The 16,977-nt window shown below is 43.6% G+C and overlaps 1 protein-coding gene across 1 annotated transcript in view; it reads left to right on the forward strand.

Annotated features, from left to right (window-relative positions):
* ppp2r5d (protein phosphatase 2, regulatory subunit B', delta) overlaps nucleotides 1-16,977 on the forward strand; it is a 39,285-nt gene that overhangs the window by 13,422 nt on the left and 8,886 nt on the right. The window contains exons 4-11 of the mRNA XM_083775689.1: nucleotides 2,008-2,207; nucleotides 3,286-3,396; nucleotides 3,968-4,060; nucleotides 4,430-4,560; nucleotides 7,464-7,523; nucleotides 9,377-9,485; nucleotides 10,119-10,172; nucleotides 10,673-10,843. Coding sequence (XP_083631815.1) covers nucleotides 2,008-2,207; nucleotides 3,286-3,396; nucleotides 3,968-4,060; nucleotides 4,430-4,560; nucleotides 7,464-7,523; nucleotides 9,377-9,485; nucleotides 10,119-10,172; nucleotides 10,673-10,843 — 929 coding nt within the window. The remainder of the gene's footprint in view (nucleotides 1-2,007; nucleotides 2,208-3,285; nucleotides 3,397-3,967; nucleotides 4,061-4,429; nucleotides 4,561-7,463; nucleotides 7,524-9,376; nucleotides 9,486-10,118; nucleotides 10,173-10,672; nucleotides 10,844-16,977) is intronic.

Below are 16,977 nucleotides of genomic sequence, written 5' to 3' on the forward strand. Positions count from 1 at the left end.
ATTAGATAATTGGCACTGGGTGGAAAGAAAACTGGGTTACAAAATCGTGGGATAAAAAATTAGAATAAAAAAAAAGGTACGCTTACAGTGCAGTGTTGTTTTTGGCAGCAAATTTCTATTTTTAGTTTTAGTCATTAGTCTCTTGAATAGTTTTCACTATAGTTTTAGTCACCTTTTAGTCACCTGGAATGTTCTAGTGTTTAGTCTAGTTTTAGTCGACTAAATGTCATACGATTTTAGTCGACTAAATCTACAGTTGATTTTGTCGACTAAAAATGTGTTTTGACAGGCCTTGATGTCGTTGTAATGACATATTTTACACTTTGGCGCGACGCGTTGTGAGATTGTAGATCTGCTATTTTCAGCATGCAACCCAGCATAAAAGTGGATCTCTTGTCCACTAGTCCCTTCCTAACATTTTAGTCTAGTTTTTATTTGTTGACGAAATTGTCAGTATATTTAGTCTTAGTTTTAGTCACCAAAATTGTCAGTAGCCTATATTTAGTCTTAGTTTTAGTCATCATAGCACAGTTTTCATTTAGTGTCACGTTAACGTCCTGTAAGTATAGACTTAGAAATAAAACTAGCGTTGACTAAATAAATCATTACACGTATTTATTCATTTTTTAAATCCCATTCATTTTGAGGGTTTTCTTTACATGGACACAAGGACAAACAGCAGACTTACATACAAGACGGTTACTTATATAAAAAACAAATAAAGGAAAGACAAAAGAAAAATAATAATAATTTCCAGGCGGTACAGGTTGTGAAATGCATGTGTGCACATGTAGGTGGGTTCCGTCCTACACCGTCTTTTGAATAGTTTTAGTCACATTTTAGTCACCTGGAATGTGTTAGTGTCAGTCTAGTTTTAGTCGACTAAAATGTATTTTGGTGGGCATTGATGCCGTCGTAATGAGTGTTTTTACACTTGCTGAAAATAGCCGATCTACATGTAGATTGGCTATTTTCAACATGCAACCAAGTGTAAAATGACCTATACTGGATCTCTTGTCCACTAGTCCCTTGTTAACATTTTAGTCTAGACGAAATTGTCAGTATATTTAGTCTTAGTTTTAGTCATCATAGCTTAGTTTTTATTTAGTTTCCATTTAGGTTTCGCCAGTGGAAAAAGGTGCATTAAATTGAATAGGAATTGAATGGGGCTATGGAGTGTTGTGCTAATTCGCTTATTTCCATCGAAATAAGTAGTAAAGTGTGCCGCTTGGGATATTATTTACATTATGAAGAGAGGATATAATTATACAAAAAATATATAATTATGAGCGTTGGAAATAAGCGAATTAGCACAACACCCCTGCTCCCTCAATTCAATGCAATTCATTCAGGGCTTATGGTAGGGGAAATAGCCAATAAGGAGCTTTTGCACAAAATAACACCTGGACCTCTTTGGTGGGGACGTAACGACTACAAAGAAAGGTAAGAAAGCCTTTTAGAATGGAATTCTCCTTTAAACATGGAACCTGCAGCAGTAGGTGAGTAATTACTTTTATCTGGTTTCAGTGATTGAGCTGCTATAACAAACCTCCTCCTTTTGCTTAACGACTAGCCTACAAATACACTGCCTGTGAGCGTCTTTGTATCTTTTGCATCTGCCCGTGTGGGCAGCATAACATTGTGGCGGAGTAGAAACGTCCGTATCCCCGCCCATGTACAGGTGCTCCTTTGAGAACTACAGTATAGCCCCCCCCCCATGTACAGGTGCTCCTTTGAGAACTACAGTATAGCCCCCCCCCATGTACAGGTGCTCCTTTGAGAACTACAGTATAGCCCCCCCCCCATGTACAGGTGCTCCTTTGAGAACTACAGTATAGCCCCCCCCCCATGTACAGGTGCTCCTTTGAGAACTACAGTATAGCCCCCCCCCCATGTACAGGTGCTCCTTTGAGAACTACAGTATAGCCCGCAGAATAATTATGTACAGCCCTGAATGTGTTCCTTCGTCCTCCTCACCCTCCTCCTCCTGTCCTCCCCGCTGCTCAGATGCTCCCCCTATGGAGCAGGAGGAGCTGTTTGTGCAGAAGCTGCGTCAGTGCTGCGTGCTGTTCGACTTCGTGAGCGACCCGCTGAGCGACCTGAAGTACAAGGAGGTGAAGAGAGCCGGTCTGAACGAGATGGTGGAGTACATCACCCACAACAACGACGTGGTGACGGAGGAGATCTACCCCGAGGCCGTCATCATGGTGAGTACATCTACTCTGAGTACATCTACTCTGAGTACATCTACTCTCAGTACATCTACTCTCAGTACATCTACTCTGAGTACATCTACTCTCAGTACATCTACTCTGAGTACATCTACTCTGAGTACATCTACTCTCAGTACATCTACTCTGAGTACATCTACTCTCAGTACATCTACTCTGAGTACATCTACTCTCAGTACATCTACTCTGAGGCCGTCATCAGTTTTCACACTGCCTCCATGTTTGTAGTTTCCACACTGCCTCCATGTTTGTAGTTTTTCACACTGCCTCCATTTTTGTAGTTTTCACACTGCATCCATGTTTGTAGTTTATCACACTGCCTCCATGTTTGTAGTTTTCACACTGCATCCATGTTTGTAGTTTTTCACACTGCCTCCATGTTTGTAGTTTTCACACTGCCTCCATGTTTGTAGTTTTTCACACTGCCTCCATGTTTGTAGTTTCTCACACTGCCTCCATGTTTGTAGTTTTTCACACTGCCTCCATGTTTGTAGTTTTTCACACTGCCTCCATGTTTGTAGTTTTCACACTGCCTCCATGTTTGTAGTTTTTCACACTGCCTCCATGTTTGTAGTTTTTTACACTGCATCCATGTTTGTAGTTTTTCACACTGCCTCCATGTTTGTAGTTTTCACACTGCCTCCATGTTTGTAGTTTTTCACACTGCCTCCATGTTTGTAGTTTTTCACACTGCATCCATGTTTGTAGTTTTTCACACTGCCTCCATGTTTGTAGTTTTCACACTGCACCGATGTTTGTAGTTTTCACACTGCATCCATGTTTGTAGTTTTTCACACTGCCTCCATTTTTGTAGTTTTCACACTGCATCCATGTTTGTAGTTTTTCACACTGCCTCCATGTTTGTAGTTTTTCACACTGCATCCATGTTTGTAGTTTTTCACACTGCCTCCATGTTTGTAGTTTTTCACACTGCCTCCATGTTTGTAGTTTTCACACTGCATCGATGTTTGTAGTTTTCACGCTGCATCCATGTTTTGTAGTTTTCACACTGCCTCCATGTTTTGTAGCTTTCACACTGCCTCCATGTTTGTAGTTCTCAGTCAACCTGTTCAGGACGCTGCCTCCGTCGTCCAATCCGACCGGAGCAGAGTTCGACCCTGAAGAAGACGAACCCACACTGGAGGCTGCCTGGCCACACCTACAGGTAGCACGCACGCACGCACACACGCACGCACGCACACACGCACGCACGCACACACACACACGCACGCACGCACGCACGCACGCACACACGCACACACGTACACACGCACGCACGCACGCACACACACACACACGCCAGTGACTAACAACACATACACGCCAGTGACTAACAACACATACAATAGCTAATATAAATTACAAATCAAAGTGGATATTTTTATGTACATTTTCTCGCATTAAAAAAATGTCTGTCTGTCTGTCTGTCTGCCTGTCTGCCTGTCTGCCTGTCTGCCTGCCTGCCTGCCTGCCTGCCTGCCTGTCTGTCTGTCTGTCTGTCTGTCTGTCTGCCTGCCTGCCTGCCTGCCTGCCTGCCTGCCTGCCTGCCTGCCTGCCTGCCTGCCTGCCTGCCTGCCTGCCTGTCTGTCTGTCTGTCTGTCTGTCTGTCTGCCTGCCTGTCTGCCTGCCTGCCTGCCTGCCTGTCTGCCTGCCTGCCTGTCTGTCTGTCTGTCTGTCTGCCTGCCTGTCTGTCTGTCTGTCTGCCTGTCTGCCTGCCTGTCTGTCTGTCTCTCCAGTTGGTATACGAGTTCTTCCTGAGGTTTCTCGAGTCGTCCGACTTCCAGCCAAACGTCGCCAAAAAATACATCGATCAAAAGTTTGTCATGTCGGTGAGTCACCCTGACCTTTCACCTTTAGAATAATGTTTCCTTTAACCCATTCTGAACGGGAACCCATTTTGGTGTTAGCATCACGTCGTGCTTTAGCTATTGAAAAATAGCAGACCTACAAGCTCATAGCGCGCCACCGAGTGGCGCGCTATGAGCTTGTAGGTCTGCTATTTTTTAAAGAATCGAAGAACGACTGACATTTTTATAGATTCTGATCTCAGGTCAGAATGGGGTTAATCAGACCAGTGTGTGTGTCCCAGTGGAAACCTCATATGAATCTGATCTCAGGTCAGAATGGGTTAAAGTACACTAGGATAAAGTGACATCATAAAGAATCCCCCCCCACTCCCCCCCCCCCCCCCCCTCCAGCTGCTGGAGCTGTTCGACAGCGAGGACCCCCGAGAGAGAGACTTCCTGAAGACCATCCTCCACAGGATCTACGGGAAGTTCCTGGGCCTGAGAGCGTACATCCGCCGACAGATCAATAACATATTCTACAGGTGATCCATCGATAGATCAATAACATATTCTACAGGTGATCCATCAATAGATCAATAACATATTCTACAGGTGATCCATCGATAGTCTATCAATGACAGATCAATAACATATTCTACAGGTGATCCATCAATAGATCAATAACATATTCTACAGGTGATCCATCGATAGATCAATAACATATTCTACAGGTGATCCATCGATGGTCTTATCAATCGTTACTGTATTTACCGTAGCCACGGTTTCTAACGTGGGGTCCGGGGGTAACAAGACGACTCGCCCCGTTTCTGTTTTCCTCCCAGAATTCTCCCCAGTGAGGGGTTGGTGGGAGAGGCTGGACAGCAGACGGCTGGACTTTGAATTTCTCCAACTATAAACTTTCATGACAGCAGAACAGCCATAAGTACAAATATAATTCATGAAAAGCTACTACAGTGAAGTCTGTTCACAGAAGTTGTTGTAGGATATGTGGGGATTATCTGACGAGGTACCATTTGAGGGGGCAAAACCTTACATATACTAAATAATACTAAATTGTTTGTAGGTTAAATATAAGTCAAATAATATAGCCTTTCCACATGGGAGTATCTTTTTATATTTTTCCAAAAAGAATACAAACAGTCAATAGCATATTACAAAGTTATCCCCCTCACTGGGGAAAATTCCAGGAGGAAAAACGGGCACGCACCGGGGCGAGTGGTCCAGTATTCGGGTCCGGGGACCCCCATGCAGGGTGGTCCTTGAGGGAGTCCCAGGGGGTCTAAATGATGTGAATACACTCATGTGTATTGTGGAATACACATGAGTAAAAAGTAGAGCTGGGACTCGATTAAAAAAATTAATCTAATTAATCAGAGGCTTTGCGATTAATTAATCTAGATTAATCGCATTTTAATCGCATATCAATATTCAACCCGAGAACAGTAAATGTTTTTTGGTAATTGGTATCCCAGTGAATCAATGAATAGTGACTACAGGATACCACTCATTTTCAACATTTTACTGTCATTAATATACCTGTTGTGGAAATAATAATAAAAAGTCACCCCATTGCCTAGAACTGGAGGTCTGAATTTTTTTTAGTAACAGTAACAAGTACATCTCAGTGACATCACAAAGCTGTACTTACTTCATATTGTTACTGTTTTTTGTCAGAACTCCAGTTCTAGGCAACACAAAATGGGGTGACTTTTTATTATTTCCAGTTTTCAGTACTATAGAAAAGCGCCCAGTGAGAAACGTTCCGCGGTGAAAAAAAAGGTGCGATTAATTTATCTGTAGTTAATCGCGATTAATTTTTCCGTAGTTAATTAATCTAAATTAATCGCAATTAGTCCCGGCCCTAGTAAAAAGTAAATTTAAATAGCAATACTAAGTATAAAAGTTTTAAAAGGTTTTAACCCTCTAACACCCGCATTAATTTCTACTTGCAAAACATAGATTTCAACCTTACTACTACTTTGTACTACTAGGACTAAGACTAAAAAATATGTTAAAAAAAAAAAAAAAAAAAAAAAAAGTTTGATGAAAACATTATAATAATTTTAAAATAATTATATAATAATATAATTAATTAATAATTTACATTTGGGGGATATCTTTCACAATAATGAAAAACATGTTCTAGAGTGACATTCTAATGATCACAAAAAAACATATATTACAATTATTTTACCTACTTTTATTAGGGTTAAAGGTCAAAAGTCATAGCTTAAAAAATGTTCAAAATTGCACAGAGTCCAGAAACTTTTAATTTGTGTGAATTTCAGCCTCTGTGGGGGGTATTTATATGCAAATATCATGACCAATGGCATTGAAATGGCATTGCAATGAACATCACTGATGACGTTTAGGTGAAAAAAGAACAGAAAGAAATAATAATAATTAAGTAATTAATTAAAATATAACTTGTTGCTATGAGGGTTAAAGGACTCAGATCAGTATACAAGGCCGTAATACCACGGAGTGTTCAATGTTCATTTAGGCTTGTTGAGCAGTCTTACAGCCTATGGGGGGAGAAAACTGTTCTTCAGTCTGCTTGTGTTGGTTTTGATTCTCTCTTCCCCGAGGGCAGCAGCCTGAAAAAGGCCTTTGATACTCTGGTACCTCTGTTCCCTGAGGGCAGCAGCCTGAAAAAGGCCTTTGATACTCTGGTACCTCTGTTCCCCCTGAGGGCAGCAGCCTGAAAAAGGCCTTTGATACTCTGGTACCTCTGTTCCCAGAGGGCAGCAGCCTGAAAAAGGCCTTTGATACTCTGGTACCTCTGTTCCCAGAGGGCAGCAGCCTGAAAAAGGCCTTTGATACTCTGGTACCTCTGTTCCCCGAGGGCAGCAGCCTGAAAAGGGCCTTTGATACTCTGGTACCTCTGTTCCCCCTGAGGGCAGCAGCCTGAAAAAGGCCTTTGATACTCTGGTACCTCTGTTCCCCCTGAGGGCAGCAGCCTGAAAAAGGCCTTTGATACTCTGGTACCTCTGTTCCCAGAGGGCAGCAGCCTGAAAAAGGCCTTTGATACTCTGGTACCTCTGTTCCCCCTGAGGGCAGCAGCCTGAAAAGGGCCTTTGATACTCTGGTACCTCTGTTCCCCCTGAGGGCAGCAGCCTGAAAAAGGCCTTTGATACTCTGGTACCTCTGTTCCCCCTGAGGGCAGCAGCCTGAAAAAGGCCTTTGATACTCTGGTACCTCTGTTCCCCGAGGGCAGCAGCCTGAAAAAGGCCTTTGATACTCTGGTACCTCTGTTCCCCCTGAGGGCAGCAGCCTGAAAAAGGCCTTTGATACTCTGGTACCTCTGTTCCCCCTGAGGGCAGCAGCCTGAAAAAGGCCTTTGATACTCTGGTACCTCTGTTCCCCGAGGGCAGCAGCCTGAAGAAAACCCAACCCTGGTCTCTCTCTCTCTGTTTCTCCCCAGGTTTATATACGAGACAGAGCATCACAACGGTATCGCAGAACTACTGGAGATACTGGGCAGGTAACACATGCACAACACACACACACACACACACACACACACACACACACACACCCTCACACACACACACACACACACACACACACACACCCTCACACACACACACACACCTTCATACACACACACATTCATACGCCGATGGCGGAGGAAACCATTCAAGGCACCAACCTGCACATCGGGAGCAATCAGGGGTTCAGAGTCTTGCTCAAGGACACTTCGACACTGACTCTGGGGAGGAGCCCACAGGGATCGAACCGGGAACCTTGCGGTTACCATCCGGCCACTCTACCGCTGATCCACCACCGCCCTAGTGATTGATTGATTGATTGATTGAAATATTTATTAACAGTTTGTAGAATTTACAGTACATTTTAAGCACAAACTCAATACAAAGACTGTTAACTGTGAGTGGACGACCCAATTAAGCATTACACTTGTTTACAACAGGGTCCACATTGTTCAATTCATCAAAACATTTAGAGACATACAAATAGACACTTCTATGTAGCTAAAGAACAGAACAGGAATTCATCATATAGGAAGCAAAAAGGGAAAAGATACATATACAGTGAGGGGAAATGGGGTGGGGGGGGGGATTCAGATTTTACAGAGGCCAGTTTCGAATTGCAGCCATCCGTAGGTGCCCTTTGAGAGCGGTTTTGAAGGAGTCAAGGGATTCACATGTCTTAATGACTGTTGGTAGGGCGTTCCACATTTTGGTGGCATAGGAGCGAAAATAATTTAGTCCCTTGTTTGTGCCGAATCTGGGTTGTACATGGTTTGTTGCACTCCCTCTGGTGTTGTGGGTGTGGACTTCGTTTACATTAAGGAAGTATTTAGACAGGTACATGGGTATCTTGGTGGTGTATCGAATCTTGTGGACCAGACCCATTGCAAGATGCTGTACTCTGTCGTCGACCCTAAGCCATCCCAGCCTGTCAAAGTGGGCAGGGGTGAGGTGGGTTCGGGGGGTGAGGCCAAGTAGGAGCCTGACCAGTTTGTTTTGGGAGGTCTGGAGCCTTGTTTTAAGGGCCTTTGAGGTGCTGTGGTACCAAGAGGTGGATGCATAGACAAAGAAACCTTGTACGAGGGCTCCTGTTAAGGTCTTCAAGGTGTTTTTGCTGACCAGTGAGGAGATCCTGTAAAGGAATCTTGTTCTTTGATTGACTTTTTTGATTACGTTGGTGGCCATCTTATCACCGGAAAGATTGGCCTCCAGGATGGAACCTAGGTAGGTAATTTGATCTTTTCGTGTGATAATATTGTCACCCACTCTAACCAAGAAGCCATCTGCCTTGCTGAGATTACTATTTGATCCGAAGAGAATGGATTCAGTTTTTCCCAGGTGTAAGGATAGTTTATCAGCGAGCCAGGTGCAGATTCTACCGAGTTCAGAGCTGAGGGTCTTTTCAACCTGCAGTTTGTTCCTGTCCGAGACCAGCAGTGCTGAGTCATCTGCGAACAGGAACAAGTTGCAGTCACAAGCTGAAGTCATGTCGTTAACATAAATTAGGAACAGTAAAGGCCCTAGTATGCTTCCTTGTGGGACGCCACAGCTCACTGGGAGGGGAGGGGACAGTGTTCCGTTCACCTCCACCATCTGTTCTCTCCCCTCCAGGTAGGATTGCATCCAGCTCACTGTGCACCACACATATCAATACGATGTGATTGTTGAAGTCTCTCTCTCTCTCTCTCTCTCTCTGTCTCTGTCTCTGTCTCTGTCTCTGTCTCTCTCTCTGTCTCTCTGTCTCTCTGTCTCTCTCTCTCTCTCTCTCTCTCTCTCTCTCTCTCTCTCTCTCTCTCTCTCTCTCTTCAGTATAATCAATGTGTTGTCTATGTCTCTCTCTCCTCAGTATAATCAATGGCTTTGCTCTCCCTCTAAAAGAGGAACATAAGATGTTTCTGATCAGAGTTCTGCTTCCTCTTCATAAAGTCAAGTCTCTGAGCGTCTACCACCCACAGGTAGGTGCACGCACACACACACACACACACACACACACACACACACACACACACACACACACACACACACACACACACACACACACAACCACAGGTACACACACACACACACACACACACCCACAGGTACACACACACACACACACACACACACACACACACACACCCACAGGTACACACACACACACACACACACACACACACACACACACACACACACAACCACAGGTACACACACACACACAACCACAGGTACACACACACACACAACCACAGGTACACACACACACACACACACCCACAGGTACACACACACACACAACCACAGGTACACACACACACACACACACACACCCACAGGTACACACACACACACACACACACACACCCACAGGTACACACACACACACACAACCACAGGTACACACACACACACACACCCACAGGTACACACACACACACACACCCACAGGTACACACAGGTACACACACACGCACACACACTTCATAAAGTCAAGTAACACGATGTGTGACATCATGGTAAACAGGATGTGACATCATGGTAAACAGGATGTGACATCATGGTAAACAGGATGTGACATCATGGTAAACAGGATGTGTGTCTCTCTCCAGCTGGCGTATTGTGTGGTCCAGTTTCTGGAGAAGGACAGCAGCCTCACTGAGCCGGTGAGTCTCCTCCCATTGGTTGATTGGTTGGTTGATTGGTTGATTGGTTGGTTGAATACTTTATTAACAGTTTGCATAAAAAGCACAGAACAGTTTGACACTTTCCCTCCCATTCACGAGTCATGATTGAATTGTTCAATTCGCATTTTCAATACGTGTTGTGTGTGTGTGACTGTGTGTGTGTGTGTGCTGTTTGTGCGTGCCGTTTGCGTGCTGTGTTTGTGTGTGTGTGTGTGTGTGTGTGTGTGCTGTTTGTGCGTGCCGTTTGCGTGCTGTGTGTGTGTGTGTGTGTGTGTGTGTGTGTGTGTGTGTGTGTGTGTGTGTGTGTGTGTGTGTGTCTGTGTGTGCGTGCTGTGTGTGTATGACTGTGTGTGTGTGTGACTGTGTGTGTGTGTGCGTGCTGTTTGTGCGTGCCGTTTGCGTGCTGTGTGTGTGTGTGTGTGTGTGTGTGTGTGTGTGTGTGTGTGTGTGTGTGTGTGTGTGTGTGTGTGTGTGTGTAGGTGATCGTGGGCCTGCTGAAGTTCTGGCCTAAGACTCACAGTCCCAAAGAGGTGATGTTTCTCAACGAGCTGGAGGAGATCCTGGACGTCATCGAGCCTCAGGAGTTCCACAAGGTCCAGGAGCCCCTGTTCACACAGCTGGCCACGTGTGTGAGCAGCCCGCACTTCCAGGTGCACGCACACACACACACACACACACACACACACACTGTTCACACAGCTGGCCACGTGTGTGAGCAGACCGCACTTCCAGGTGCACGCACACACACACACACACTAGGGCATTAACCAAACGTGATTTTTGATAGTCGACTCGACTACCATCAAAATCGATTTATAGTCGATTAGTCAAATTAGGTAAAATAAGATATTTATTCCATCCAATCAAGCATTAAAACATCGTGTTCTGAAACAGCCAGCGAGTGAAGGACTAACTGCAAAACAGAGCCGGTGAATGCAGGCCGAGTGGAACAGTAAGAGAGTGGCGACACACTTTGATCTCACCGCAAAGCGGGTACCTATGGGCTATAGTTCCACACATTGGAACTATCCCATTGAGACAAAGCGGGGTGCCTATGGGCTATAGTTCCACACATTGGAACTATCCCATTGAGACAAAGCGGGGTGCCTATGGGCTATAGTTCCACACATTGGAACTATCCCATTGAGACAAAGCGGGGTGCCTATGGGCTATAGTTCCACACATTGGAACTATCCCATTGAGACAAAGCGGGGTGCTATGAGCTATAGTTCCACACATTGGAACTATCCCATTGAGACAAAGCGGGTACATATGGGCTATAGTTCCACACATTGGAACTATCCCATTGAGACAAAGCAGGTACCTATGGGCTATAGTTCCACACATTGGAACTATCCCATTGAGACAAAGCGGGGTGCAATGGGCTATAGTTCCAAACATTGGAACTATCCCATTGAGACAAAGCGGGGTGCTATGGGCTATAGTTCCTCACATTGGAACTATCCCATTGAGACAAAGCGGGGTGCTATGGGCTATAGTTCCTCACATTGGAACTATCCCATTGGAGACAATGCGGGGTGCCTATGGGCTATAGTTCCACACATTGGAACTATCCCATTGAGACAAAGCAGGTACCTATGGGCTATAGTTCCAATCATTGGAACTATCCCATTGAGACAAAGCGGGGTGCTATGAGCTATAGTTCCACACATTGGAACTATCCCATTGAGACAAAGCAGGTACCTATGGGCTATAGTTCCACACATTGGAACTATCCCATTGAGACAAAGCGGGGTGCTATGGGCTATAGTTCCACACATTGGAACTATCCCATTGAGACAAAGCGGGGTGCTATAGTTCCAAACATTGGAACTATCCCATTGAGACAAAGCAGGTACCTATGGGCTATAGTTCCACACATTGGAACTATCCCATTGAGACAAAGCGGGGTGCCTATGGGCTATAGTTCCACACACTGGAACTATCCCATTGAGACAAAGCGGGGTGCTATGGGCTATAGTTCCAAACATTGGAACTATCCCATTGAGACAAAGCGGGTGCTATGGGCTATGGTTCCAAACATTGGAACTATCCCATTGAGACAAAGCGGGGTGCTATGGGCTATAGTTCCACACATTGGAACTATCCCATTGAGACAAAGCGGGGTGCCTATGGGCTATAGTTCCAAACATTGGAACTATCCCATTGAGACAAAGCGGGGTGCTGTGGGCTATAGTTCCAAACATTGGAACTATCCCATTGAGACAAAGCGGGGTGCTATGGGCTATAGTTCCAAACATTGGAACTATCCCATTAAGACAAAGCGGGGTGCTATGGGCTATAGTTCCAAACATTGGAACTATCCCATTAAGACAAAGCGGGGTGCTATGGGCTATAGTTCCAAACATTGGAACTATCCCATTAAGACAAAGCGGGGTGCTATGGGCTATAGTTCCAAACATTGGAACTATCCCATTGAGACAAAGCGGGGTGCTATGGGCTATAGTTCCAAACATTGGAACTATCCCATTAAGACAAAGCGGGGTGCTATGGGCTATGGTTCCAAACATTGGAACTATCCCATTAAGACAAAGCGGGGTGCTATGGGCTATAGTTCCAAACATTGGAACTATCCCATTGAGATAGAATGAGCACTTCCTCATTCCATTGTTACAGTGGGAGTCAACGCGAGTGTCGCCACTCTCTTACTAGATTACGCTGAATGCCGCTCTGATTGGCCGAAATTAGCTCAGCTGTTTCAAGTCAAAGTTGCAAGTCCACAATGACTCACGGATGGACGCGTTGTGAGCTTGTAATAATAATAATAATAAAACTTTATTTGTATAGCACCTTTCATGACATCAAATGCAGCTCAAAGTGCTTTACAGATCAATGGAGAATAAAAGAAAAGCAAGGCAACGACATTAAAAAACAAGCAGTAATGCAATACAGTGAGGACATGAATAACAAAAAATATAAGATCACTTAAAAGCAATGTTGTAGAAGTGGGTCTTGAGCTGAGCTTTAAAAATGTCTACAGAGGCTGCCTGACGAAGGTACAGAGGGAGCTTGTTCCATGCCGATGGCCCGTAGAAGCAAAAAGCTGCTTCCCCGTATTTTTTAGTTGCCATTTTTTTAGGCAAAGCGAGCAGGCCAGCAGTGGAAGACCTTAGCGGGCGGTTTGGGACATATTTAGGCAGGCAGTCATGTAGGTAGGAAGGTGCGAGACCATTGAGAGCTTTATAGACAAGTAAAATAATTTTAAAATCAATCCTAAAAACAACCGGAAGCCAGTGCAGTGATGCCAAAACTGGAGTAATATGTTCTCTCATCTTAGTTCTAGTTAAAACTCTGGCTGCTGCATTTTGGACAAGTTGTAATCTGTCAGTTGTTTTCTTAGGCAGTCCTGAAAAAAGTGCATTGCAGTAATCAAGCCGAGAAAAAACAAAGGCGTGGATTAGCGTTTTTGCATCGTCCAAGGACACATAGGCTCTGATTCGTGCAATATTTCTAAGGTGAAAAAAGGCAATCTTGGTAACATGATTAATGTGTGAATTAAGATCTGCTAATTCTGATGCGCAAGACCGTTCTACGGAGCAGCATAGCATGTTATGTTGTTCACAATGTTTGGAGAGTGGAGACTGGAGCGGGGAGGAGGAGGAGGAGGAAAGAACCATGCCATGTTTTTCATACAACCCTAAATGTTCAACAACAAGTTACAACCACAGTTCCTTTGGTTTTTAGAAGGAGCTACAAGCTAGGAGGAGGTTATGATTACATACTAGGTTTGCTAGCTAGCAGGCTGCCAGGCTATGAAGATGATGAACTACTTAAAGGCGCAGAGAAACGGAAATGGAGATCAATTTATTTAGAAGTTTCAACATGAAACACCGGTCTGAAGTTTCTGAACCAATCATAGCGTCGCATCCCTTCAGGCGATGGGACGGTAGCTAGGGACGGTAGCTATGCTATACGCAACACGCATGGTGTGTGTTTGTTTACAAATCATATTGTCGGCCAGCTACACCAGTTTACTGTTATGTGGCTTATTTCTACCCTATAATGTTTTCGGATACATATTTTAGCGTGTTGATTAAGTTGAAACCGAGTAATACACTGTCTGGATGTTATCTTTTTTTTTTTTTTTTTTTTAAGATATTTTTTTGCGGCTTACGCCTTTTATTGATTTTTGAAGGGACAGACAGTAGGCTGACAGGAAACGGGAGAGAGATGGGGGGATGACATGCAGTAAAGGCCGTGTCGGGTCCGGGAGTCGAACCCGCGGCACACTGCGACTGGATTACCAGTCCGGTGCCCAGACCGTTACGCTACGGCCTGGGCCTGGATGTTATCTTGAATGGGAATAAAAACGGAGGATTCTGTAATCAGTAGCAGCTGTGATGGACGGATGCGCAAATATGGGGAATTAAACGGGTGAGCTTCATTGTTATGGGCTTTTATCGATGTGTATCTCTACACGTCATCACGCAGCACGTTTTCGTTTTAATAAATAAATAATACAATCGTTTTTATGGACCTTTGATATAAAAACACACAGAAATGAGAATTTTCCCATTTTTGTGGCATCCATTGTTGGGTATGCCCATATGATGACCACGGATACAATTTACAATTTACAATGTAGGCATTTAGCAGAAGCTCTTAATCCAGAGCGATTTACAATAATCAAGAACAAAAGCATGGGAATACATCACAAAAGCATCACAAAAGCATTTATCATAAAACATGCGTAAGCTAAGAAAGTAACAGTGGAATATCTATATTATGAGACTATACATATAAACTATATATATATATATATATATATATATACTACTATGCTATACTGTACATATGTACTCTGGCGTGCTATGACTATATACAATGCAATTATAGTGCCGTCTACATAACATGCTATAAGTCTGTATCAGATGCTATCTAAGTCTACAGAAATGCTATCTAAGGGGGTGGGGTAAGTGCTATGAGTCTAAAAAGGTGGGTTTTCAGACTACGGCGGAAGATTGGGAGTGATGCTGCAGTTCTGACTGCAATGGGAAGTGCATATGGTCTAACAGTGTGAAAAACGTCTTTTTCATTTCACTGCGCCTTTAACTTCATCGTCGACTATTATAACTATGATCGTGCGGCATAGCTGTTTGTTTCTTTTGTTGGATACTGTAAGCATGAAGAAACATGAAATCACGGCAAGAGCTACTGTAGTTTGACTGTCACCAAACTGGATAATATTGGGCAGAGTGAGGAGGAACTCCTGCTATACTTTACTGTACCGGACGACGACGACACGTCTCCAATCTAACTTGTTGAACAAACTACAGTAATAAACTCACCGATAGTCAAAGTATCTACACACTGTAGTTGTCCCCATTGAGCGTATGAGCCTATGAGGCATAATTATCGCATTATGCTTTTCCCAAAGATAATCTGTCTTGAATGCTGCTAGTGCCACCTACAGGAGTGAGGGTGACGGCAAAACCCACGTACAGTAGGCTTGTGTATGATATGAAAACAATAACCCACGTACAGTAGGCTTGTATATGATATGAAAACAATAACCCACGTACAGTATAGGCTTGTATATGATATGAAAACAATAACCCACGTACAGTAGGCTTGTGTATGATGTGAAAACAATAACCCACGTACAGTAGGCTTGTGTATGATATGAAAACAATAACCCACGTACAGTATAGGCTTGTGTATGATATGAAAACAATAACCCACGTACAGTATAGGCTTGTGTATGATATGAAAACAATAACCCACGTACAGTAGGCTTGTGTATGATATGAAAACAATAACCCACGTACAGTAGGCTTGTGTATGATATGAAAACAATAACCCACGTACAGTAGGCGTGTATATGATATGAAAACAATAACCCACGTACAGTAGGCGTGTATATGATATGAAAACAATAACCCACGTACAGTATAGGCGTGTGTATGATATGAAAACAATAACCCATGTACAGTATAGGCTTGTGTATGATATGAAAACAATAACCCACGTACAGTATAGGCTTGTGTATGATATGAAAACAATAACCCACGTACAGTATAGGCTTGTGTATGATATGAAAACAATAACCCACGTACAGTAGGCTTGTGTATGATATGAAAACAATAACCCACGTACAGTATAGGCTTGTGTATGATATGAAAACAATAACCCACGTACAGTAGGCGTGTATATGATATGAAAACAATAACCCACGTACAGTAGGCGTGTGTATGATATGAAAACAATAACCCACGTACAGTAGGCGTGTATATGATATGAAAACAATAACCCACGTACAGTAGGCGTGTATATGATATGAAAACAATAACCCACGTACAGTAGGCGTGTATATGATATGAAAACAATAACCCACGTACAGTAGGCGTGTGTATGATATGAAAACAATAACCCACGTACAGTAGGCGTGTGTATGATATGAAAACAATAACCCACGTACAGTATAGGCGTGTGTATGATATGAAAACAATAACCCACGTACAGTAGGCGTGTGTATGATATGAAAACAATAACCCACGTACAGTATAGGCGTGTGTATGATATGAAAACAATAACCCACGTACAGTAGGCGTGTGTATGATATGAAAACAATAACCCACGTACAGTAGGCGTGTATATGATATGAAAACAATAACCCACGTACAGTATAGGCGTGTGTATGATATGAAAACAATAACCCACGTACAGTAGGCGTGTATATGATATGAAAACAATAACCCACGTACAGTAGGCGTGTATATGATATGAAAACAATAACCCACGTACAGTATAGGTGTGTGCATGA

Source organism: Protomyctophum parallelum (assembly GCF_964188405.1).
Source record: "Protomyctophum parallelum genome assembly, chromosome: 10".
NCBI classification, from domain to species: Eukaryota; Metazoa; Chordata; class Actinopteri; order Myctophiformes; family Myctophidae; genus Protomyctophum; species Protomyctophum parallelum.